The sequence below is a fragment of the Danio aesculapii genome, chromosome 4 (genome assembly GCF_903798145.1).
Source record: "Danio aesculapii chromosome 4, fDanAes4.1, whole genome shotgun sequence".
Lineage (NCBI taxonomy): Eukaryota > Metazoa > Chordata > Actinopteri > Cypriniformes > Danionidae > Danio > Danio aesculapii.
This window is the reverse complement of record NC_079438.1, coordinates 21,288,454-21,312,545: the sequence shown is the minus strand read 5'-3', so window position 1 is coordinate 21,312,545 and position 24,092 is coordinate 21,288,454. Positions and strand designations below refer to the sequence as shown.

The following is a 24,092-nucleotide window of genomic DNA, read 5'->3' as shown; positions in this document are numbered from 1 at the left end:
AAGAAGAAGAATAATAATAAGTTTAAGATAGATAACAGTATGCTGGCTTTTCAAGCCACCATAATTACTCATAATTCCCTATGAGCTCAATTAGCTAGTGCTATACCTTTATTCTTCACTTGTAATGCCTCTTCCTGTACCAACTGAATGTGTGTTAGATTAGTTCAAGTGTTCAGTGGAGTTAATGAAGCATTACTTGTGTCACACTCTAAACTGTTCATTATTTGCTCATAACTGTCCTTAATCGTGCCAAATACTCTAACTAGTATTGTATTGTAAGGTTGTGTTCATTTAGCTCTGGTTTTATTTTATTTCTGTTTATAGTTTAAGAAGGAAAAACTGAGGTTTTAATGTGATTTGTCAATTTTCATTACATTTATATCAGCCTATATTAAACAGGTCTAATAATGGAAACGTGGCTAACGGAGGTTTGGTGTAAGATCACTTTCATTAGGCTAACCCTCCCAATATTGAAAATTAATCATTAAAACCTTTAAAAGTGTCTAACAGATAATAATAATAATAATAACACATTTTATTTATAGTGCGCTTTACTCAGACCCAAAGCGCTAACAGGCATACAAGGCAAACAAAGCAGAACAATAAAAACAGTTAACAAGACCACAATAAAACAATAAAATATGAACGATTCAATACTATTGGACGATAAATTAACAAAAATAATCAATTTCAGTTAAAAGCAACGATATAAAGGTGAGTCTTGACAAGTTTCTTAAACATTGCAGAGTAACAGCATTCCTGATGCTGATGGGTAGGCCATTCCATAGCTTAAGTGCACTGTATGAAAAAGCACGACCACCCATAGTCTTTAGTTTACAGCGTGGCTGATACAACAACAGTCCAGATGAAGAATGACGACTGCGGGTGGGAGTGGCCAGAGTTACCAGGTCACAGATGTAGTCAGGTGCTAGCCCATGCACTGCTTTATATGTTAAATAAGTCTTAAAATGAACAGGAAGCCATTGAAGTTGCTGAAGTACAGGAGTGATATGGTGGCACGAGGAAGTATTTGTTAAAACCCGTGCAGCAGAATGTACTGTAAACGTCTCAGAGAGCTTGCTGGTAGGCCCCCGAAGAGTGAGTTACAGAAGTCAAGACGTTTATGATACATATCTCAAATATTACAGTGGCTGAATTTGCATGATAAGATAACTTTATATGACAAGAGGATATTTAGGAGATTTTAGATGCATTATTTAAAGTTAAAAACTGTAGATAAATGTTTAATGGTCAGATATCTGTCCTTATCAGGAGTGTGAATGAAGACAGAAAAATTAAAGAAAATTATATAACACTGTTCTAGTGTTTCTTACATACTGTGTCTTTAAAGTGTTGTGTAAGTATAATTAAAATGTCCTGATGAATACTGAAACAGTCCATGTGTGAGCAGTAATGAAAACACTAAATACCTGATGGCAGATGATGGGGTTTTCTCTCTGAACTCTGGTGGATTGCCTTTAGACCGGTCACTCTTCAGAGACACACATGATACTGATCTCACACTGAAGACACAAACACACCAGAGGAATAAACTGCAGGACAAACTTCAGTCTCCTTTACAAGAGTTTTTAAGAGTTTGTTTTGTTAATTCAGCACAAACTAATTGTTGGCTGAAGGTCTGTCTGATCAGGTCTGCTACACAGGAATCATGGGTAAACATGACACATATAGCTCTGGTGAAGATGACACCAGATCAAGCTGTCTGTAATCTAGACTGATCTAAACACATTACCTGAAGTTAAACTGAAGCTTTGTCCATCATTTGATCAGGCAATAGCAACACAAATAAGTGCATTGTTGTTGGTCTTTGTTCTTTAGAGAAAGTGTTGAAATAATGGTGTAAAAACAGAGTCAATACCTGTGTTTCTCTGAGAGAGAGTCCTTTACTCGCTCCTCTGCCATACTGCAGCTAAAACACCAATGCAGACATTAGCAGAGCTTTGAGGAAACAATCAGCCGCTGACCATCACCTGGAGATGACAATATGCAATCAATGCTGACTTCACTAACAAGACCTTACTGAAACAGAGCACATGATGAGGGAGAACACACACTGACTTTCAGCCATTTCACAGCAGAGATATTTATACTGATTAACATTAATGCAGTTGGTTTTACCCCTGATCTGACACCTCAGATATTTCAGGTTTGATCATTTGATATGTATGTGTCTGTCACGATAACTTCTGCTTTAGACAACTATAACTTATTATTTTAATTATTTATTAGCTTAGTTAGTAGTTAGTTAGTACTAAAACGTTACCAGTTAAATGCAGTTTAAGGATCATCCGCATTCTTCTGTTTACTGAAGCTTTGCTTTCACTTTCGATTTCCTGACTCTGTTTAAAGTTTATTTTGTGCTGAATGATGTGATATTATCGAGTCAACCTGATATAGAAGAGCACAAACACTTTCAAGGGATAAAAATAACCCATTATATTGTTCAAATGACCGTGTTTAATCGGTGTTTGAGGCTTTGAGCTTCAGGAGCAGACAGTCCTATAAATCACGCTTATAAACACGCTTATACACATATAAACCCCTTCATCCTCTCCACAAATAAGCGTAATGTAGAAGTATTAAACTTACCTGCAGAAGTACAGACGCTCTTGTGCAGCAGGAACACAATCTGAGCTCTTTGACGCTTTCGGTTTGTCAGCTTCCTCTTCAGTATTTTGGCGGTTGTCAAACTTAAATGTGCTCTATCGCCACCTGCAGGACTGGAGTGTGGAACAGGAGTCTGCAGACTTGGATCCTGGCAGATCTACGGCCCAGGCTGCAGAACCGCAGAACACACGTTTCAGACACACACAATCTAGCACACACGATTTAGGCAAAGCATATATGTTAACTAACTCCTTAGCATTATCGCCACCTATTAAAGTTCACAAATATGATTTCCCATTTCAGTCATTATTATTATATCGTAACGATCATTTTAACATCTCTGCAGTTTCTGAACTCAAATTATGTAAATACAATTAATTAGTTAAAGACACTTATGACTTTATTCATGTGTTCACATACACGAAGAAAACATAATAGACCGTCTAATTGTAGGATTAAGTGTAATAAACTAATTCAGGATCTTTATATTATCATACTTGGTTAAAATAAGTTTGTTGTAAAATATAAAAAGCAAACAATAATGTGTCACATTAAAATGAATTACTATAATTAATCATTTAAACAATTTATAATATAGTTATAAACTGATTATCTTGACTGATTATCTGATTATAAACTACTATTTTTAATAAACTGTCACAGCTGTTAGTTATTTATATATATATATATATATATATATATATATATATATATATATATATATATATATATATATATATATATATAATTATTATTTTTAATTAGTTATTAATAGTTAATTTGTTTCTATTGCTTAATTTTGGTTTAAAAACAATATATTGCTTACTATAAATTACTACAGTATTTCATGTGGGAAATCATTAATGAAAATTTTTTAGAAAATTAAGCAAATACACACTATTAAAGCTTGAGTACAATATTAATATAGTGTTATACATTTATTACATATAAAATATATTATTGTCTATATTAACTTGCTATTATTTCCTTCATTATAAATTAATCCATTATATAAATTAAACTTGTTCAAAGATCATTTAGCAAGGCCAGCAAACGAGTATCTGCTAAATGATTCTGTCAGATAATAATGACTGATCATCAATGATGACTGACAGAAAACTGTTTCTCTGTTTCCGGTTTCGCTAACAGTCGCAGAAACATGACAGCCTCAAGACATCACATGACATTATCACTGTCGACTTTGCCGTAATTTGGACAAGAACAGGTTGTTTGCTTGGTTAATGAACTGACGTAGCCTAAATAAATCAGCATTTAAAAGGTATTTGTGCAGAAAATGTCTTACATGAAGCGTTTGCAGCGTTAGGTTACAGTAAGGTACGTAGCCAACAGCATAAGATCTGCTAACTCAAGCCATTCGTTAGCAAAAATAACTATTTAACATCCAGCAGGATTAGTTCTATGTTAGTAGTTGTTCGTAAGCTGTGCTAACCCCCTCCTTCCTTTGTATTCAGGGTCAGATACAGGCGAGTTGCTATCGGTCAATAAGAAAGAATGAGGAGCCCCATAATGACAGGTTGCTTAATGCTCATAAGGTTTACTCAAGTCTGGAAACATAATTTAGCTCCAACTCGCTGGAAAAAATAAAGATATTTGGTGTTGTGTTTGAATTCGATTCTATTAAAGCACTTCAGTTTAACACTAATTACTCAATTTTAGAGCTAATATCTTCAAAACAGTCCGTCTGTAGCGTATAGGGTGTGTTTCTGAATCTTCAGGTTAAAGTTAGTTCATGTTCCAGTTCATTTTGTTCATCTGAATTGAATGTTTTCATTATTTATTTAAAGAACAGCAAATAACATTTTACAACACAAAAAATATACATGCCAGGGGTTAATTATAAATAAAACACAAATATACAAAATGTACATATGTAATAATTAAATACATTATAGAGGTCAAAATTTTTTAAAGTGGGTAGGCTTCCTTGATTAAAGAGTCTCTGATGCTGGTAATATACAAGCATATTTTAGTGATCAATACCTTAAAATTTGGTTGCTTATTAGTAAATTAGACCGTAAAGCCAAAAAGTACATTTTCCCACAATGATAAAAGAGGTTTTGAACACTGAAAATTGTTTATAATCTTTTGCAGCTCTTCCTTTTGACTGAGTCTGTACAATACCAAAAGTGTAAAACAGTCTCCTCCTATTCATTACAAAAATACAATTTACATCAATTCCACTTTTAATTGTTTGTAAATAATGTTTTGCTGGATAAAATCTGTGGAAAAGTTTATAGGATATTTCTTTAATGTTGTTTCTAACCTGATATTTCTGTGGTAACAGCCATCAAGTCACATCAAGCAAATCAAGTCACCCTTTAAAAAAGACATCCAATAAAACTGTATATAAGGAACAGTAGTGATTTCTTTTTGGAAAAGAGTTGGAAAAGCTCTATTATTACTCTTGGTGTTTACTGTAAAACAAGTTTTGCCAACATAAGATTTAGTAAAATCAAAAGACGATGGTCTTGATTAATACCACTACATATGGGTCTCTGAAAAAATTGAAAAATAACAGTTGAAAACTTGCAGGGTTAATGAGATACTGTAATGAGAAAGGAATTCATTGTAAGAAAAGTATACCATCTTTATTATAAAACTGACTGACCAAATTAATTTTGTTGTAAAAAAAAAAAAATTGCATTTGTATTAGTTGTCTATTATTCCAATGTGGGGAAAATTATGCTTATATATTAATGATCTTGATAGGAGCACTTGTTTGCAGAAGGCAGATAACTTAACTGGAATTTTGTCTATATTATAATTTCACATCAAAATAAAACTAAGACCACCAATATTTGATAAAACATAATGATCTCCGCTTTGAAGTGCATACTGCACATGACCGTACTCTGGCATATCACTTGAAAGGAAGGACATTCATTCCGTCTAATTAATTTCACCCATGATTTCCTCTGTCCTTTGTTTTTTCGTGGAAATTGAGGTAAGGATGTTGTTGTTTTTTAAGCTGGAGCAGTCGGGAACGCTGCAATAACAGCGACGAGACGACTCTGCCATTCTATCTTACTCTGTTCCATTGGAACCGGATGTTGTGGTCCGCCGTTTCGCTTACCGGAACCAGGAAGTGTGAAAAAAGGCCTATAGAGATTTATTATGATGAATGACATGAAATTAAGGTAGTACACATGATTGATAGTTTGGTGCCCCCTAGTGGTTAAGAAAATGTAGGCGTTTTTCTTTAAGATGTCCTTGCGCAGCTACCGTAGTTCAGCAGACGATGGCTGATGCTGCTACTGGTAAGCGTGCTCTGAACACAGGAGCGAAAATATAGTGATTAAAGTGTGTAACATGATTATTTTTGGATATATATAAGAGTGATTGAGCTGTCAACAAATGTATAATGCTTCTAATAGATTTTAACTGTGAATATGCATTAAGAAATGCCAGCTTTGTGTTTCTCATAGTAAAAACCGCATGTTGCTATCAAAGTATTATATTATGGAATGACGCAAGACCACACTTAAAGTGACACTGTTGTTTATCTTACATCTTTTGTTTATTTCAGTTTTGTCTGCAGTATATTGTCCTGTTACATGTGATGTGATGTTATGTGATGGTTTGTTTCTCAGGTATGTGAAAATTTATTCTTTATAAGTTAATTTGTTTTGTTAAAATGTTAATAGTAGTTCAGCAGATGATGGCTGATGCTGCTACTGTTTTGTCTGCAGTATATTGCCCTGTTACATGTGATGATTACATGTGATGTGATGTTATGTGATTTGGTTTGTTTCTCAGAATAAAAAGACGCTGAGAATCACTTTTGGAGGGTTTTGCTACTTTAAGTTGGTGACGATTGCAAAACAACACAACGCAGAGGTTAACAATCGTTACACTTGCTCTCAAAATAACTCAGATGTTGCAGTTTACACAAGCGAAAACGAAAATGTTTAATTCAGCGATAAAACAAAGCAGCAACAGAAGATGGCTTTAATTTCAACATGGATTAAAAAAAAGATGCTAGCTGAATCAGCTCCGATCAGAATAATCATTTGCTGTCAGACAATGTCTACACCTGTCGATGATCGTGTAACGTTATTACTATTGTTATGTTATTATTATTACAATTAATAAAATAATTGAATGATTAACATTGTAATATAATTTTTCTATTAATTTATATAATTTAATTGATTATAAAATGTTTATCTTCAATTGATTTCACAAATTTTGATTTCACCACACAGTTTATAAAGTTTTTTGTTCCTTTCTTATTTTAAATTTTTTAGGCTAGTTTGAAATTGTTTAATCAGCCTATTTTTTCCAGGATCTTGTAACAGCATATGCAAATGCAGGAAATGGGATTTAAATCCAAAATCAAACCCCCATCCTCCCACCCCCCAACACACACTTTTCAAACAAATGTCACACCCTTTTGCATGGCCTAATAATTTTTTTGTTCATAGCGCTTTGTGCTATACAGCTAATATGGCTCTATTTGAGTAGCATATATTTTTTACAGTGTAAAGCTGAGAAAAAAAACATTCCCCTCTATTTTTTCCACAAATCACACAATGCATATATATTTTCATTTTACCAATCATTTATTTTAGAATACAATAGTTAAGAATGATAAACAATTAGCTTGTTTGTTTGCCACTTGGTCTCTGTTCAGTTCAACTTCTTTTATTGTAGCTGAAATAAAACATAAGACATTTTTCAGAAGAACAATTACAGGAAATATTGTGAAAAAAATTCCTTGCTCTGATAAACATAATTTACGATTGTTTTTTTTTCATTATGGAAAAATAAATTAAATTAAATAACAGGAGGGCTAATGATTTTGACTTCAACTGTCCAACATGTTTTGTTTTACCAATCTTTGGAATAGTATCAGGTTTTGTATAAATCCTAAAATTAACTTTCTTCACAAGCTATGGCTGTGTTCAAAATGTCAAATATTTTTAAAGTGCTCTAACAAGATGGCACAATTGTCAATCAGAAGTATCTGAAACATCTACTTATCTAATGAACATTTTCTTAAGGTAACAACACTATGGAGACTTGCCGCAAATGAGCAGATTGTGGCAATTAACAAGTCTGCTCATTACAGATGTGAAATCATTGTGCGACATGCAGAGTTATTGACTCTGCGGCCCCATGACAGATTGTGTGGAGAAGTAAGTGTATTAATTGTATTTGAATTGTGACCCAAGGCTCCAAATTCAAATAAACAAAGTAATTAAAAACTATAAGACATTCATATAAAGCATTACGCATCTTTTATAATCAAGAACAGATGCTATCAATACTGTAATATGAATAATTACAAATATGATAGGAGCCTTTAAATCATACAAGAATTTTTTCACAATTTTTGCCATTATGTTGTCCCAATATTTAGGTTATGGAAAGTTACATTCGGGCTGTCCTTAACAAATATGATCAGGACAAATTTATCAGCTCAACCACTACATCACCGGGGTCATTTTATATGGACAAAAAGAGCAGGTGGCTCGACAAGGCTTGAAGAATGTAAGTTTTTATTTCTGCTCAGTTAATTCAACCCAATTTATTTGGACAATGAAAACAAATATTAAGGGACCTAATATTTACACTACACTGTAAAAAAAAAAATTAAAACTATAGTTTTCTGTATTTTGTGATTCATGTTTTATATTTTTTTATATATCCCCTTTTATTTATGCTTTTAAAATACATTATGGAACATTGATGTGCCTTACAACAACTTTTAACCTTGAAAAGTTATTATCTAGATTGCTGTTGTAAATTACAGACTTGTTGCTGTTGTTATTTTACAGAGTTATTTCTCTATATATTATACATTATATTATTTAAAACTACTAAAATGTGATTAAAAGTCACCTTTGTTGAACTGAATTTGATATTTTAACATTAAAAGTGGACAGAGCAGAAATCAACATCCCATAATGCAATTCACAACACTTTTTACATAATAAATGAATAAATACATGCATACATACATACTATATATATATATACATATATAATATGTATATAATATATAATACACACACATATACACACACACACACACACACACACACGTGTATTATATATATATATATATATATATATATATATATATATATATATATATATATATATATATATATATATATATATATATATTGGAATGTAGCTTTGCATGATTTTTCTGTTCAGGTTCATTTTAATTCATTTAAAGGCCTGATCTCCTTTGTTAACATAAGTAACATCCACTGGATGTTTGTGGTAAGTAATGAAATTATTTCTGAACAATACTGAAAGTCAATTTCATTGTTTTAACAGAACTATTTTTTATTCACTGTTCTTGAGCTTAAATGCTAATGGTCTGTGGAATTTTCTCCCTTAATTGAGACACCAATATTCTATAATTAATTAAAATAATTCATACAGATAAGATACGAATAATGTTATTATAATTATAACATTTTAAATTAAATTCTTTTGCAATCTCCAAATTAAAATAAATAAAATTTTGAAAATTAACAGTTTACAATGTTTTTCATTTCATGTAACCAGGACCAACATATTTTTACAGCATTTATTCACACAATTGCAATACATTTTCTATAAAATCTACAGTTAAATGTGTTTTGCTTTGTTAGTACCTTCATCTTCCATCCAGCCAAATATTTGTAGTGGATCCTGCGTGTGGCACAACTGACAACAGTATCCTGATGAACACAGCACAACAGTTTCAGTTAGTTTTATAATTACGTTGATAAATGATTTTATGTATCTATGAATGTCTAATAATGATACCGTGTATGTTGTTGTCAAAGACAGACAGTACTTCATGCGCCTAAAACACCAATGGAGGAATGAATGGGCCCAAATTAATTAGACATGTGGGCAATATACAGTACACTACACTTTACTAGTGTACACTTTTGCTTAGGACAATCTTAGGATATGTGCAGCATGCCCCTAAACCTTACAGCATTACAAAAATTATCACTTCTTGCCAAGGCCGTAAAATTGACAGACACTATGTTGTCCCCCAACAATTATTGAAATGTCCTTCCCATTAACTGAATTGCCAAAACAAAAACAATGCATTTATTTGCATTATTAGAAATATAAAAGTAAAATTAAAAATGTTTTACATTAAAAAACACATTTACAAATTCTCAAAATTCAAATATATTAAATAATACCCTGTAACAACTAACCCCACTGTGTCGTATTTTCCCCAAAACTGGCTAGCAGTCACTGTGTTTTTTACATCCTTCAAAATGGATCCATCTTTTCAGCCTGATCTCACGAAAAAACGTAAGTATTTTACGTTTTGTCAGTTTAGTGGCTAATTCGTACGAATTAGCCACTAAATCAAAAAGTTACGAATTGCCGTGAGATTGTGTTGATCTTTTAGCGTAGAAGACGATAATCACAGCAATATACGATTTTACGTACACTCACAGATTTTTTTTTTTTGTTTTCAAATAAAAATACATAGAGTATAATAAAAAAAAATAATATACTTTTATGCTGCAAAAATGTTCTCTTTTGGTTTTGTAATCCAAATTTCGCAGATCTTTTACAATAATTGGCAGGAAGAACTCTGCCGACACTGTGGTGACAACCTCGGAAGCATGCCATGATTAACCCTGAGCAAATAGCTTAAAACTGTTCTGCGTTACATTTTACCCCGCGTTACTTTGTGCCCCGCGCTCCCCTAAACCAAAAGACATTTTACAATATGCATGTGCTAATTACTATTCAATGCAAATCGGTGCGGGTGCAACAGAGGCTTCTGTGTATTTGGTTGGGTTTAAAAGTGAAGATGTGTATTTTAAACAAACCAGATTTTCAATATTAGCTACAAAAAGCATATATATATATATATATATATATATATATATATATATATATATATATATATATATATATATATATATATATATAAATAAATATATAAATAAATAAATAATGTATGCTTTTTGTAGCTAAAATTGAAAATCAGGTATGTAACGTGCTGCACCTCTGATCATTTTTAAAATACACATCTTAACTTGTATACCCAAACAAATACACGGAAGCCTCCGTTGCAACCGCACCGCTTTGCATTGAATAGTAATTAGCACATGCATATTGTTATAGCAACACTTGTGACTGCTTTGGAATAAGGTTTGTCGTAGACGTCACGGGATGACTGATTGTGAAGGAATGTGTAGCCTGGCACATTTGCTACCAACGACAAGTCAAGATTTTATCAAGAAGAAGAGAGAAGAAAAAAAATATATATATATATATTTCGCATGATCTGACATAGTGACTTTCGTAACCGACAATAAAAATCGTGTGATCTGACCGGGGCTTTAGCCAGCACAGCATAAATACATGTTAATGCTTTAAGAACACTTTTTGAAGTCTGTGGACGTTATAGAACAATTTAGCTTAATTTTAGATCATGCCTATTGTGCACGATAATTGAGGCCCAACTACAGAGAATAAAGCTTTGAGAATAAAATTTGGTTGCTTATTAGTAAATTAGACCGTAAAGCCAAAAAGTACATTTTCCCACAATGATAAAAGAGGTTTTGAACACTGAAAATTGTTTATAATCTTTTGCAGCTCTTCCTTTTGACTGAGTCTGTACAATACCAAAAGTGTAAAACAGTCTCCTCCTATTCATTACAAAAATACAATTTACATCAATTCCACTTTTAATTGTTTGTAAATAATGTTTTGCTGGATAAAATCTGTGGAAAAGTTTATAGGATATTTCTTTAATGTTGTTTCTAACCTGATATTTCTGTGGTAACAGCCATCAAGTCACATCAAGCAAATCAAGTCACCCTTTAAAAAAGACATCCAATAAAACTGTATATAAGGAACAGTAGTGATTTCTTTTTGGAAAAGAGTTGGAAAAGCTCTATTATTACTCTTGGTGTTTACTGTAAAACAAGTTTTGCCAACATAAGATTTAGTAAAATCAAAAGACGATGGTCTTGATTAATACCACTACATATGGGTCTCTGAAAAAAATTGAAAAATAACAGTTGAAAACTTGCAGGGTTAATGAGATACTGTAATGAGAAAGGAATTCATTGTAAGAAAAGTATACCATCTTTATTATAAAACTGACTGACCAAATTAATTTTGTTGTAAAAAAAAAAAAAATTGCATTTGTATTAGTTGTCTATTATTCCAATGTGGGGAAAATTATGCTTATATATTAATGATCTTGATAGGAGCACTTGTTTGCAGAAGGCAGATAACTTAACTGGAATTTTGTCTATATTATAATTTCACATCAAAATAAAACTAAGACCACCAATATTTGATAAAACATAATGATCTCCGCTTTGAAGTGCATACTGCACATGACCGTACTCTGGCATATCACTTGAAAGGAAGGACATTCATTCCGTCTAATTAATTTCACCCATGATTTCCTCTGTCCTTTGTTTTTTCGTGGAAATTGAGGTAAGGATGTTGTTGTTTTTTAAGCTGGAGCAGTCGGGAACGCTGCAATAACAGCGACGAGACGACTCTGCCATTCTATCTTACTCTGTTCCATTGGAACCGGATGTTGTGGTCCGCCGTTTCGCTTACCGGAACCAGGAAGTGTGAAAAAAGGCCTATAGAGATTTATTATGATGAATGACATGAAATTAAGGTAGTACACATGATTGATAGTTTGGTGCCCCCTAGTGGTTAAGAAAATGTAGGCGTTTTTCTTTAAGATGTCCTTGCGCAGCTACCGTAGTTCAGCAGACGATGGCTGATGCTGCTACTGGTAAGCGTGCTCTGAACACAGGAGCGAAAATATAGTGATTAAAGTGTGTAACATGATTATTTTTGGATATATATAAGAGTGATTGAGCTGTCAACAAATGTATAATGCTTCTAATAGATTTTAACTGTGAATATGCATTAAGAAATGCCAGCTTTGTGTTTCTCATAGTAAAAACCGCATGTTGCTATCAAAGTATTATATTATGGAATGACGCAAGACCACACTTAAAGTGACACTGTTGTTTATCTTACATCTTTTGTTTATTTCAGTTTTGTCTGCAGTATATTGTCCTGTTACATGTGATGTGATGTTATGTGATGGTTTGTTTCTCAGGTATGTGAAAATTTATTCTTTATAAGTTAATTTGTTTTGTTAAAATGTTAATAGTAGTTCAGCAGATGATGGCTGATGCTGCTACTGTTTTGTCTGCAGTATATTGCCCTGTTACATGTGATGATTACATGTGATGTGATGTTATGTGATTTGGTTTGTTTCTCAGAATAAAAAGACGCTGAGAATCACTTTTGGAGGGTTTTGCTACTTTAAGTTGGTGACGATTGCAAAACAACACAACGCAGAGGTTAACAATCGTTACACTTGCTCTCAAAATAACTCAGATGTTGCAGTTTACACAAGCGAAAACGAAAATGTTTAATTCAGCGATAAAACAAAGCAGCAACAGAAGATGGCTTTAATTTCAACATGGATTAAAAAAAAGATGCTAGCTGAATCAGCTCCGATCAGAATAATCATTTGCTGTCAGACAATGTCTACACCTGTCGATGATCGTGTAACGTTATTACTATTGTTATGTTATTATTATTACAATTAATAAAATAATTGAATGATTAACATTGTAATATAATTTTTCTATTAATTTATATAATTTAATTGATTATAAAATGTTTATCTTCAATTGATTTCACAAATTTTGATTTCACCACACAGTTTATAAAGTTTTTTGTTCCTTTCTTATTTTAAATTTTTTAGGCTAGTTTGAAATTGTTTAATCAGCCTATTTTTTCCAGGATCTTGTAACAGCATATGCAAATGCAGGAAATGGGATTTAAATCCAAAATCAAACCCCCATCCTCCCACCCCCCAACACACACTTTTCAAACAAATGTCACACCCTTTTGCATGGCCTAATAATTTTTTTGTTCATAGCGCTTTGTGCTATACAGCTAATATGGCTCTATTTGAGTAGCATATATTTTTTACAGTGTAAAGCTGAGAAAAAAAACATTCCCCTCTATTTTTTCCACAAATCACACAATGCATATATATTTTCATTTTACCAATCATTTATTTTAGAATACAATAGTTAAGAATGATAAACAATTAGCTTGTTTGTTTGCCACTTGGTCTCTGTTCAGTTCAACTTCTTTTATTGTAGCTGAAATAAAACATAAGACATTTTTCAGAAGAACAATTACAGGAAATATTGTGAAAAAAATTCCTTGCTCTGATAAACATAATTTACGATTGTTTTTTTTTCATTATGGAAAAATAAATTAAATTAAATAACAGGAGGGCTAATGATTTTGACTTCAACTGTCCAACATGTTTTGTTTTACCAATCTTTGGAATAGTATCAGGTTTTGTATAAATCCTAAAATTAACTTTCTTCACAAGCTATGGCTGTGTTCAAAATGTCAAATATTTTTAAAGTGCTCTAACAAGATGGCACAATTGTCAATCAGAAGTATCTGAAACATCTACTTATCTAATGAACATTTTCTTAAGGTAACAACACTATGGAGACTTGCCGCAAATGAGCAGATTGTGGCAATTAACAAGTCTGCTCATTACAGATGTGAAATCATTGTGCGACATGCAGAGTTATTGACTCTGCGGCCCCATGACAGATTGTGTGGAGAAGTAAGTGTATTAATTGTATTTGAATTGTGACCCAAGGCTCCAAATTCAAATAAACAAAGTAATTAAAAACTATAAGACATTCATATAAAGCATTACGCATCTTTTATAATCAAGAACAGATGCTATCAATACTGTAATATGAATAATTACAAATATGATAGGAGCCTTTAAATCATACAAGAATTTTTTCACAATTTTTGCCATTATGTTGTCCCAATATTTAGGTTATGGAAAGTTACATTCGGGCTGTCCTTAACAAATATGATCAGGACAAATTTATCAGCTCAACCACTACATCACCGGGGTCATTTATATGGACAAAAAGAGCAGGTGGCTCGACAAGGCTTGAAGAATGTAAGTTTTTATTTCTGCTCAGTTAATTCAACCCAATTTATTTGGACAATGAAAACAAATATTAAGGGACCTAATATTTACACTACACTGTAAAAAAAAAAATTAAAACTATAGTTTTCTGTATTTTGTGATTCATGTTTTATATTTTTTTATATATCCCCTTTTATTTATGCTTTTAAAATACATTATGGAACATTGATGTGCCTTACAACAACTTTTAACCTTGAAAAGTTATTATCTAGATTGCTGTTGTAAATTACAGACTTGTTGCTGTTGTTATTTTACAGAGTTATTTCTCTATATATTATACATTATATTATTTAAAACTACTAAAATGTGATTAAAAGTCACCTTTGTTGAACTGAATTTGATATTTTAACATTAAAAGTGGACAGAGCAGAAATCAACATCCCATAATGCAATTCACAACACTTTTTACATAATAAATGAATAAATACATGCATACATACATACTATATATATATACATATATAATATGTATATAATATATAATACACACACATATACACACACACACACACACACACACACACGTGTATTATATATATATATATATATATATATATATATATATATATATATATATATATATATATATATATATATATATATATATATATATATTGGAATGTAGCTTTGCATGATTTTTCTGTTCAGGTTCATTTTAATTCATTTAAAGGCCTGATCTCCTTTGTTAACATAAGTAACATCCACTGGATGTTTGTGGTAAGTAATGAAATTATTTCTGAACAATACTGAAAGTCAATTTCATTGTTTTAACAGAACTATTTTTTATTCACTGTTCTTGAGCTTAAATGCTAATGGTCTGTGGAATTTTCTCCCTTAATTGAGACACCAATATTCTATAATTAATTAAAATAATTCATACAGATAAGATACGAATAATGTTATTATAATTATAACATTTTAAATTAAATTCTTTTGCAATCTCCAAATTAAAATAAATAAAATTTTGAAAATTAACAGTTTACAATGTTTTTCATTTCATGTAACCAGGACCAACATATTTTTACAGCATTTATTCACACAATTGCAATACATTTTCTATAAAATCTACAGTTAAATGTGTTTTGCTTTGTTAGTACCTTCATCTTCCATCCAGCCAAATATTTGTAGTGGATCCTGCGTGTGGCACAACTGACAACAGTATCCTGATGAACACAGCACAACAGTTTCAGTTAGTTTTATAATTACGTTGATAAATGATTTTATGTATCTATGAATGTCTAATAATGATACCGTGTATGTTGTTGTCAAAGACAGACAGTACTTCATGCGCCTAAAACACCAATGGAGGAATGAATGGGCCCAAATTAATTAGACATGTGGGCAATATACAGTACACTACACTTTACTAGTGTACACTTTTGCTTAGGACAATCTTAGGATATGTGCAGCATGCCCCTAAACCTTACAGCATTACAAAAATTATCACTTCTTGCCAAGGCCGTAAAATTGACAGACACTATGTTGTCCCCCAACAATTATTGAAATGTCCTTCCCATTAACTGAATTGCCAAAACAAAAACAATGCATTTATTTGCATTATTAGAAATATAAAAGTAAAATTAAAAATGTTTTACATTAAAAAACACATTTACAAATTCTCAAATTCAAATATATTAAATAATACCCTGTAACAACTAACCCCACTGTGTCGTATTTTCCCCAAAACTGGCTAGCAGTCACTGTGTTTTTTACATCCTTCAAAATGGATCCATCTTTTCAGCCTGATCTCACGAAAAAACGTAAGTATTTTACGTTTTGTCAGTTTAGTGGCTAATTCGTACGAATTAGCCACTAAATCAAAAAGTTACGAATTGCCGTGAGATTGTGTTGATCTTTTAGCGTAGAAGACGATAATCACAGCAATATACGATTTTACGTACACTCACAGATTTTTTTTTTTTTGTTTTCAAATAAAAATACATAGAGTATAATAAAAAAAAAATAATATACTTTTATGCTGCAAAAATGTTCTCTTTTGGTTTTGTAATCCAAATTTCGCAGATCTTTTACAATAATTGGCAGGAAGAACTCTGCCGACACTGTGGTGACAACCTCGGAAGCATGCCATGATTAACCCTGAGCAAATAGCTTAAAACTGTTCTGCGTTACATTTTACCCCGCGTTACTTTGTGCCCCGCGCTCCCCTAAACCAAAGACATTTTACAATATGCATGTGCTAATTACTATTCAATGCAAATCGGTGCGGGTGCAACAGAGGCTTCTGTGTATTTGGTTGGGTTTAAAAGTGAAGATGTGTATTTTAAACAAACCAGATTTTCAATATTAGCTACAAAAAGCATATATATATATATATATATATATATATATATATATATATATATATATATATATATATATATATATATATATATATAAATAAATATATAAATAAATAAATAATGTATGCTTTTTGTAGCTAAAATTGAAAATCAGGTATGTAACGTGCTGCACCTCTGATCATTTTTAAAATACACATCTTAACTTGTATACCCAAACAAATACACGGAAGCCTCCGTTGCAACCGCACCGCTTTGCATTGAATAGTAATTAGCACATGCATATTGTTATAGCAACACTTGTGACTGCTTTGGAATAAGGTTTGTCGTAGACGTCACGGGATGACTGATTGTGAAGGAATGTGTAGCCTGGCACATTTGCTACCAACGACAAGTCAAGATTTTATCAAGAAGAAGAGAGAAGAAAAAAAAATATATATATATATATTTCGCATGATCTGACATAGTGACTTTCGTAACCGACAATAAAAATCGTGTGATCTGACCGGGGCTTTAGCCAGCACAGCATAAATACATGTTAATGCTTTAAGAACACTTTTTGAAGTCTGTGGACGTTATAGAACAATTTAGCTTAATTTTAGATCATGCCTATTGTGCACGATAATTGAGGCCCAACTACAGAGAATAAAGCTTTGAGAATAAAATTTGGTTGCTTATTAGTAAATTAGACCGTAAAGCCAAAAAGTACATTTTCCCACAATGATAAAAGAGGTTTTGAACACTGAAAATTGTTTATAATCTTTTGCAGCTCTTCCTTTTGACTGAGTCTGTACAATACCAAAAGTGTAAAACAGTCTCCTCCTATTCATTACAAAAATACAATTTACATCAATTCCACTTTTAATTGTTTGTAAATAATGTTTTGCTGGATAAAATCTGTGGAAAAGTTTATAGGATATTTCTTTAATGTTGTTTCTAACCTGATATTTCTGTGGTAACAGCCATCAAGTCACATCAAGCAAATCAAGTCACCCTTTAAAAAAGACATCCAATAAAACTGTATATAAGGAACAGTAGTGATTTCTTTTTGGAAAAGAGTTGGAAAAGCTCTATTATTACTCTTGGTGTTTACTGTAAAACAAGTTTTGCCAACATAAGATTTAGTAAAATCAAAGACGATGGTCTTGATTAATACCACTACATATGGGTCTCTGAAAAAAATTGAAAAATAACAGTTGAAAACTTGCAGGGTTAATGAGATACTGTAATGAGAAAGGAATTCATTGTAGGAAAAGTATACCATCTTTATTATTAAACTGACTAACCAAATTAATTTTATTGTAAAAAAAAAAAGCATTTGTATTAGTTGTCTATTATTCCAATGTGGGGAAAATTATGCTTATATATTAATGATCTTGATAGGAGCACTTGTTTGCAGAAGGCAGATAACTTAACTGGAATTTTGTCTATATTATAATTTCACATCAAAATAAAACTAAGACCACCAATATTTGATAAAACATAATGATCTCCGCTTTGAAGTGCATACTGCACATGACCGTACTCTGGCATATCACTTGAAAGGAAGGACATTCATTCCGTCTAATTAATTTCACCCATGATTTCCTCTGTCCTTTGTTTTTTCGTGGAAATTGAGGTAAGGATGTTGTTGTTTTTTAAGCTGGAGCAGTCGGGAACGCTGCAATAACAGCGACGAGACGACTCTGCCATTCTATCTTACTCTGTTCCATTGGAACCGGATGTTGTGGTCCGCCGTTTCGCTTACCGGAACCAGGAAGTGTGAAAAAAGGCCTATAGAGATTTATTATGATGAATGACATGAAATTAAGGTAGTACACATGATTGATAGTTTGGTGCCCCCTAGTGGTTAAGAAAATGTAGGCGTTTTTCTTTAAGATGTCCTTGCGCAGCTACCGTAGTTCAGCAGACGATGGCTGATGCTGCTACTGGTAAGCGTGCTCTGAACACAGGAGCGAAAATATAGTGATTAAAGTGTGTAACATGATTATTTTTGGATATATATAAGAGTGATTGAGCTGTCAACAAATGTATAATGCTTCTAATAGATTTTAACTGTGAATATGCATTAAGAAATGCCAGCTTTGTGTTTCTCATAGTAAAAACCGCATGTTGCTATCAAAGTATTATATTATGGAATGACGCAAGACCACACTTAAAGTGACACTGTTGTTTATCTTACATCTTTTGTTTATTTCAGTTTTGTCTGCAGTATATTGTCCTGTTACATGTGATGTGATGTTATGTGATGGTTTGTTTCTCAGGTATGTGAAAATTTATTCTTTATAAGTTAATTTGTTTTGTTAAAATGTTAATAGTAGTTCAGCAGATGATGGCTGATGCTGCTACTGTTTTGTCTGCAGTATATTGCCCTGTTACATGTGATGATTACATGTGATGTGATGTTATGTGATTTGGTTTGTTTCTCAGAATAAAAAGACGCTGAGAATCACTTTTGGAGGGTTTTGCTACTTTAAGTTGGTGACGATTGCAAAACAACACAACGCAGAGGTTAACAATCGTTACACTTGCTCTCAAATAACTCAGATGTTGCAGTTTACACAAGCGAAAACGAAAATGTTTAATTCAGCGATAAAACAAAGCAGCAACAGAAGATGGCTTTAATTTCAACATGGATTAAAAAAAAGATGCTAGCTGAATCAGCTCCGATCAGAATAATCATTTGCTGTCAGACAATGTCTACACCTGTCGATGATCGTGTAACGTTATTACTATTGTTATGTTATTATTATTACAATTAATAAAATAATTGAATGATTAACATTGTAATATAATTTTTCTATTAATTTATATAATTTAATTGATTATAAAATGTTTATCTTCAATTGATTTCACAAATTTTGATTTCACCACACAGTTTATAAAGTTTTTTGTTCCTTTCTTATTTTAAATTTTTTAGGCTAGTTTGAAATTGTTTAATCAGCCTATTTTTTCCAGGATCTTGTAACAGCATATGCAAATGCAGGAAATGGGATTTAAATCCAAAATCAAACCCCCATCCTCCCACCCCCCAACACACACTTTTCAAACAAATGTCACACCCTTTTGCATGGCCTAATAATTTTTTTGTTCATAGCGCTTTGTGCTATACAGCTAATATGGCTCTATTTGAGTAGCATATATTTTTTACAGTGTAAAGCTGAGAAAAAAACATTCCCCTCTATTTTTTCCACAAATCACACAATGCATATATATTTTCATTTTACCAATCATTTATTTTAGAATACAATAGTTAAGAATGATAAACAATTAGCTTGTTTGTTTGCCACTTGGTCTCTGTTCAGTTCAACTTCTTTTATTGTAGCTGAAATAAAACATAAGACATTTTTCAGAAGAACAATTACAGGAAATATTGTGAAAAAAATTCCTTGCTCTGATAAACATAATTTACGATTGTTTTTTTTTCATTATGGAAAAATAAATTAAATTAAATAACAGGAGGGCTAATGATTTTGACTTCAACTGTCCAACATGTTTTGTTTTACCAATCTTTGGAATAGTATCAGGTTTTGTATAAATCCTAAAATTAACTTTCTTCACAAGCTATGGCTGTGTTCAAAATGTCAAATATTTTTAAAGTGCTCTAACAAGATGGCACAATTGTCAATCAGAAGTATCTGAAACATCTACTTATCTAATGAACATTTTCTTAAGGTAACAACACTATGGAGACTTGCCGCAAATGAGCAGATTGTGGCAATTAACAAGTCTGCTCATTACAGATGTGAAATCATTGTGCGACATGCAGAGTTATTGACTCTGCGGCCCCATGACAGATTGTGTGGAGAAGTAAGTGTATTAATTGTATTTGAATTGTGACCCAAGGCTCCAAATTCAAATAAACAAAGTAATTAAAAACTATAAGACATTCATATAAAGCATTACGCATCTTTTATAATCAAGAACAGATGCTATCAATACTGTAATATGAATAATTACAAATATGATAGGAGCCTTTAAATCATACAAGAATTTTTTCACAATTTTTGCCATTATGTTGTCCCAATATTTAGGTTATGGAAAGTTACATTCGGGCTGTCCTTAACAAATATGATCAGGACAAATTTATCAGCTCAACCACTACATCACCGGGGTCATTTTATATGGACAAAAAGAGCAGGTGGCTCGACAAGGCTTGAAGAATGTAAGTTTTTATTTCTGCTCAGTTAATTCAACCCAATTTATTTGGACAATGAAAACAAATATTAAGGGACCTAATATTTACACTACACTGTAAAAAAAAAAAAATTAAAACTATAGTTTTCTGTATTTTGTGATTCATGTTTTATATTTTTTTATATATCCCCTTTTATTTATGCTTTTAAAATACATTATGGAACATTGATGTGCCTTACAACAACTTTTAACCTTGAAAAGTTATTATCTAGATTGCTGTTGTAAATTACAGACTTGTTGCTGTTGTTATTTTACAGAGTTATTTCTCTATATATTATACATTATATTATTTAAAACTACTAAAATGTGATTAAAAGTCACCTTTGTTGAACTGAATTTGATATTTTAACATTAAAAGTGGACAGAGCAGAAATCAACATCCCATAATGCAATTCACAACACTTTTTACATAATAAATGAATAAATACATGCATACATACATACTATATATATATATACATATATAATATGTATATAATATATAATACACACACATATACACACACACACACACACACACACACGTGTATTATATATATATATATATATATATATATATATATATATATATATATATATATATATATATATATATATATATATATATATATATATATTGGAATGTAGCTTTGCATGATTTTTCTGTTCAGGTTCATTTTAATTCATTTAAAGGCCTGATCTCCTTTGTTAACATAAGTAACATCCACTGGATGTTTGTGGTAAGTAATGAAATTATTTCTGAACAATACTGAAAGTCAATTTCATTGTTTTAACAGAACTATTTTTTATTCACTGTTCTTGAGCTTAAATGCTAATGGTCTGTGGAATTTTCTCCCTTAATTGAGACACCAATATTCTATAATTAATTAAATAATTCATACAGATAAGATACGAATAATGTTATTATAATTATAACATTTTAAATTAAATTCTTTTGCAATCTCCAAATTAAAATAAATAAAATTTTGAAAATTAACAGTTTACAATGTTTTTCATTTCATGTAACCAGGACCAACATATTTTTACAGCATTTATTCACACAATTGCAATACATTTTCTATAAAATCTACAGTTAAATGTGTTTTGCTTTGTTAGTACCTTCATCTTCCATCCAGCCAAATATTTGTAGTGGATCCTGCGTGTGGCACAACTGACAACAGTATCCTGATGAACACAGCACAACAGTTTCAGTTAGTTTTATAATTACGTTGATAAATGATTTTATGTATCTATGAATGTCTAATAATGATACCGTGTATGTTGTTGTCAAAGACAGACAGTACTTCATGCGCCTAAAACACCAATGGAGGAATGAATGGGCCCAAATTAATTAGACATGTGGGCAATATACAGTACACTACACTTTACTAGTGTACACTTTTGCTTAGGACAATCTTAGGATATGTGCAGCATGCCCCTAAACCTTACAGCATTACAAAAATTATCACTTCTTGCCAAGGCCGTAAAATTGACAGACACTATGTTGTCCCCCAACAATTATTGAAATGTCCTTCCCATTAACTGAATTGCCAAAACAAAAACAATGCATTTATTTGCATTATTAGAAATATAAAAGTAAATTAAAAATGTTTTACATTAAAAAACACATTTACAAATTCTCAAAATTCAAATATATTAAATAATACCCTGTAACAACTAACCCCACTGTGTCGTATTTTCCCCAAAACTGGCTAGCAGTCACTGTGTTTTTTACATCCTTCAAATGGATCCATCTTTTCAGCCTGATCTCACGAAAAAACGTAAGTATTTTACGTTTTGTCAGTTTAGTGGCTAATTCGTACGAATTAGCCACTAAATCAAAAAGTTACGAATTGCCGTGAGATTGTGTTGATCTTTTAGCGTAGAAGACGATAATCACAGCAATATACGATTTTACGTACACTCACAGATTTTTTTTTTTTGTTTTCAAATAAAAATACATAGAGTATAATAAAAAAAAAATAATATACTTTTATGCTGCAAAAATGTTCTCTTTTGGTTTTGTAATCCAAATTTCGCAGATCTTTTACAATAATTGGCAGGAAGAACTCTGCCGACACTGTGGTGACAACCTCGGAAGCATGCCATGATTAACCCTGAGCAAATAGCTTAAAACTGTTCTGCGTTACATTTTACCCCGCGTTACTTTGTGCCCCGCGCTCCCCTAAACCAAAAGACATTTTACAATATGCATGTGCTAATTACTATTCAATGCAAATCGGTGCGGGTGCAACAGAGGCTTCTGTGTATTTGGTTGGGTTTAAAAGTGAAGATGTGTATTTTAAACAAACCAGATTTTCAATATTAGCTACAAAAAGCATATATATATATATATATATATATATATATATATATATATATATATATATATATATATATATATATATATATATATATATAAATAAATATATAAATAAATAAATAATGTATGCTTTTTGTAGCTAAAATTGAAAATCAGGTATGTAACGTGCTGCACCTCTGATCATTTTTAAAATACACATCTTAACTTGTATACCCAACCAAATACACGGAAGCCTCCGTTGCACCCGCACCGCTTTGCATTGAATAGTAATTAGCACATGCATATTGTTATAGCAACACTTGTGACTGCTTTGGAATAAGGTTTGTCGTAGACGTCACGGGATGACTGATTGTGAAGGAATGTGTAGCCTGGCACATTTGCTACCAACGACAAGTCAAGATTTTATCAAGAAGAAGAGAGAAGAAAAAAAAAATATATATATATATATTTCGCATGATCTGACATAGTGACTTTCGTAACCGACAATAAAAATCGTGTGATCTGACCGGGGCTTTAGCCAGCACAGCATAAATACATGTTAATGCTTTAAGAACACTTTTTGAAGTCTGTGGACGTTATAGAACAATTTAGCTTAATTTTAGATCATGCCTATTGTGCACGATAATTGAGGCCC

At 31.7% G+C, this 24,092-nt stretch overlaps 1 protein-coding gene and 2 long non-coding RNA genes across 4 annotated transcripts in view; 2 read left to right on the top strand and 1 right to left on the bottom strand.

Annotated features, from left to right (window-relative positions):
- Nucleotides 1-2,678, bottom strand: part of LOC130222063 (protein NLRC3-like) — a 54,837-nt gene extending 52,159 nt beyond the window's left edge. Inside the window, 3 exon segments of the mRNA XM_056454687.1 lie at nucleotides 1,431-1,523; nucleotides 1,880-1,991; nucleotides 2,611-2,678. Of these exon segments, the coding sequence (XP_056310662.1) occupies nucleotides 1,431-1,523; nucleotides 1,880-1,923 (137 nt within the window). The 5' untranslated portion in view covers nucleotides 1,924-1,991; nucleotides 2,611-2,678.
- Nucleotides 2,679-5,301: 2,623 nt separating this feature from the next.
- LOC130222261 (uncharacterized) lies at nucleotides 5,302-14,583 on the top strand. The gene is made up of 6 exons (XR_008836391.1): nucleotides 5,302-6,239; nucleotides 7,653-7,787; nucleotides 8,012-8,142; nucleotides 12,109-12,730; nucleotides 14,144-14,278; nucleotides 14,503-14,583. It is a non-coding gene; the product is annotated as an uncharacterized LOC130222261 (long non-coding RNA).
- A 9-nt stretch (nucleotides 14,584-14,592) lies between these two features.
- On the top strand, nucleotides 14,593-22,682 carry LOC130222270 (uncharacterized). Of its 2 annotated transcripts, XR_008836401.1 has the most exons (5): nucleotides 14,593-14,632; nucleotides 18,602-19,223; nucleotides 20,635-20,769; nucleotides 20,994-21,124; nucleotides 22,252-22,682. It is a non-coding gene; the product is annotated as an uncharacterized LOC130222270 (long non-coding RNA). The 2 variants fall into 2 exon arrangements; XR_008836400.1 differs by lacking the exon at nucleotides 14,593-14,632 and having other exon boundaries at nucleotides 18,314-19,223.
- Nucleotides 22,683-24,092: the final 1,410 nt, after the last annotated feature.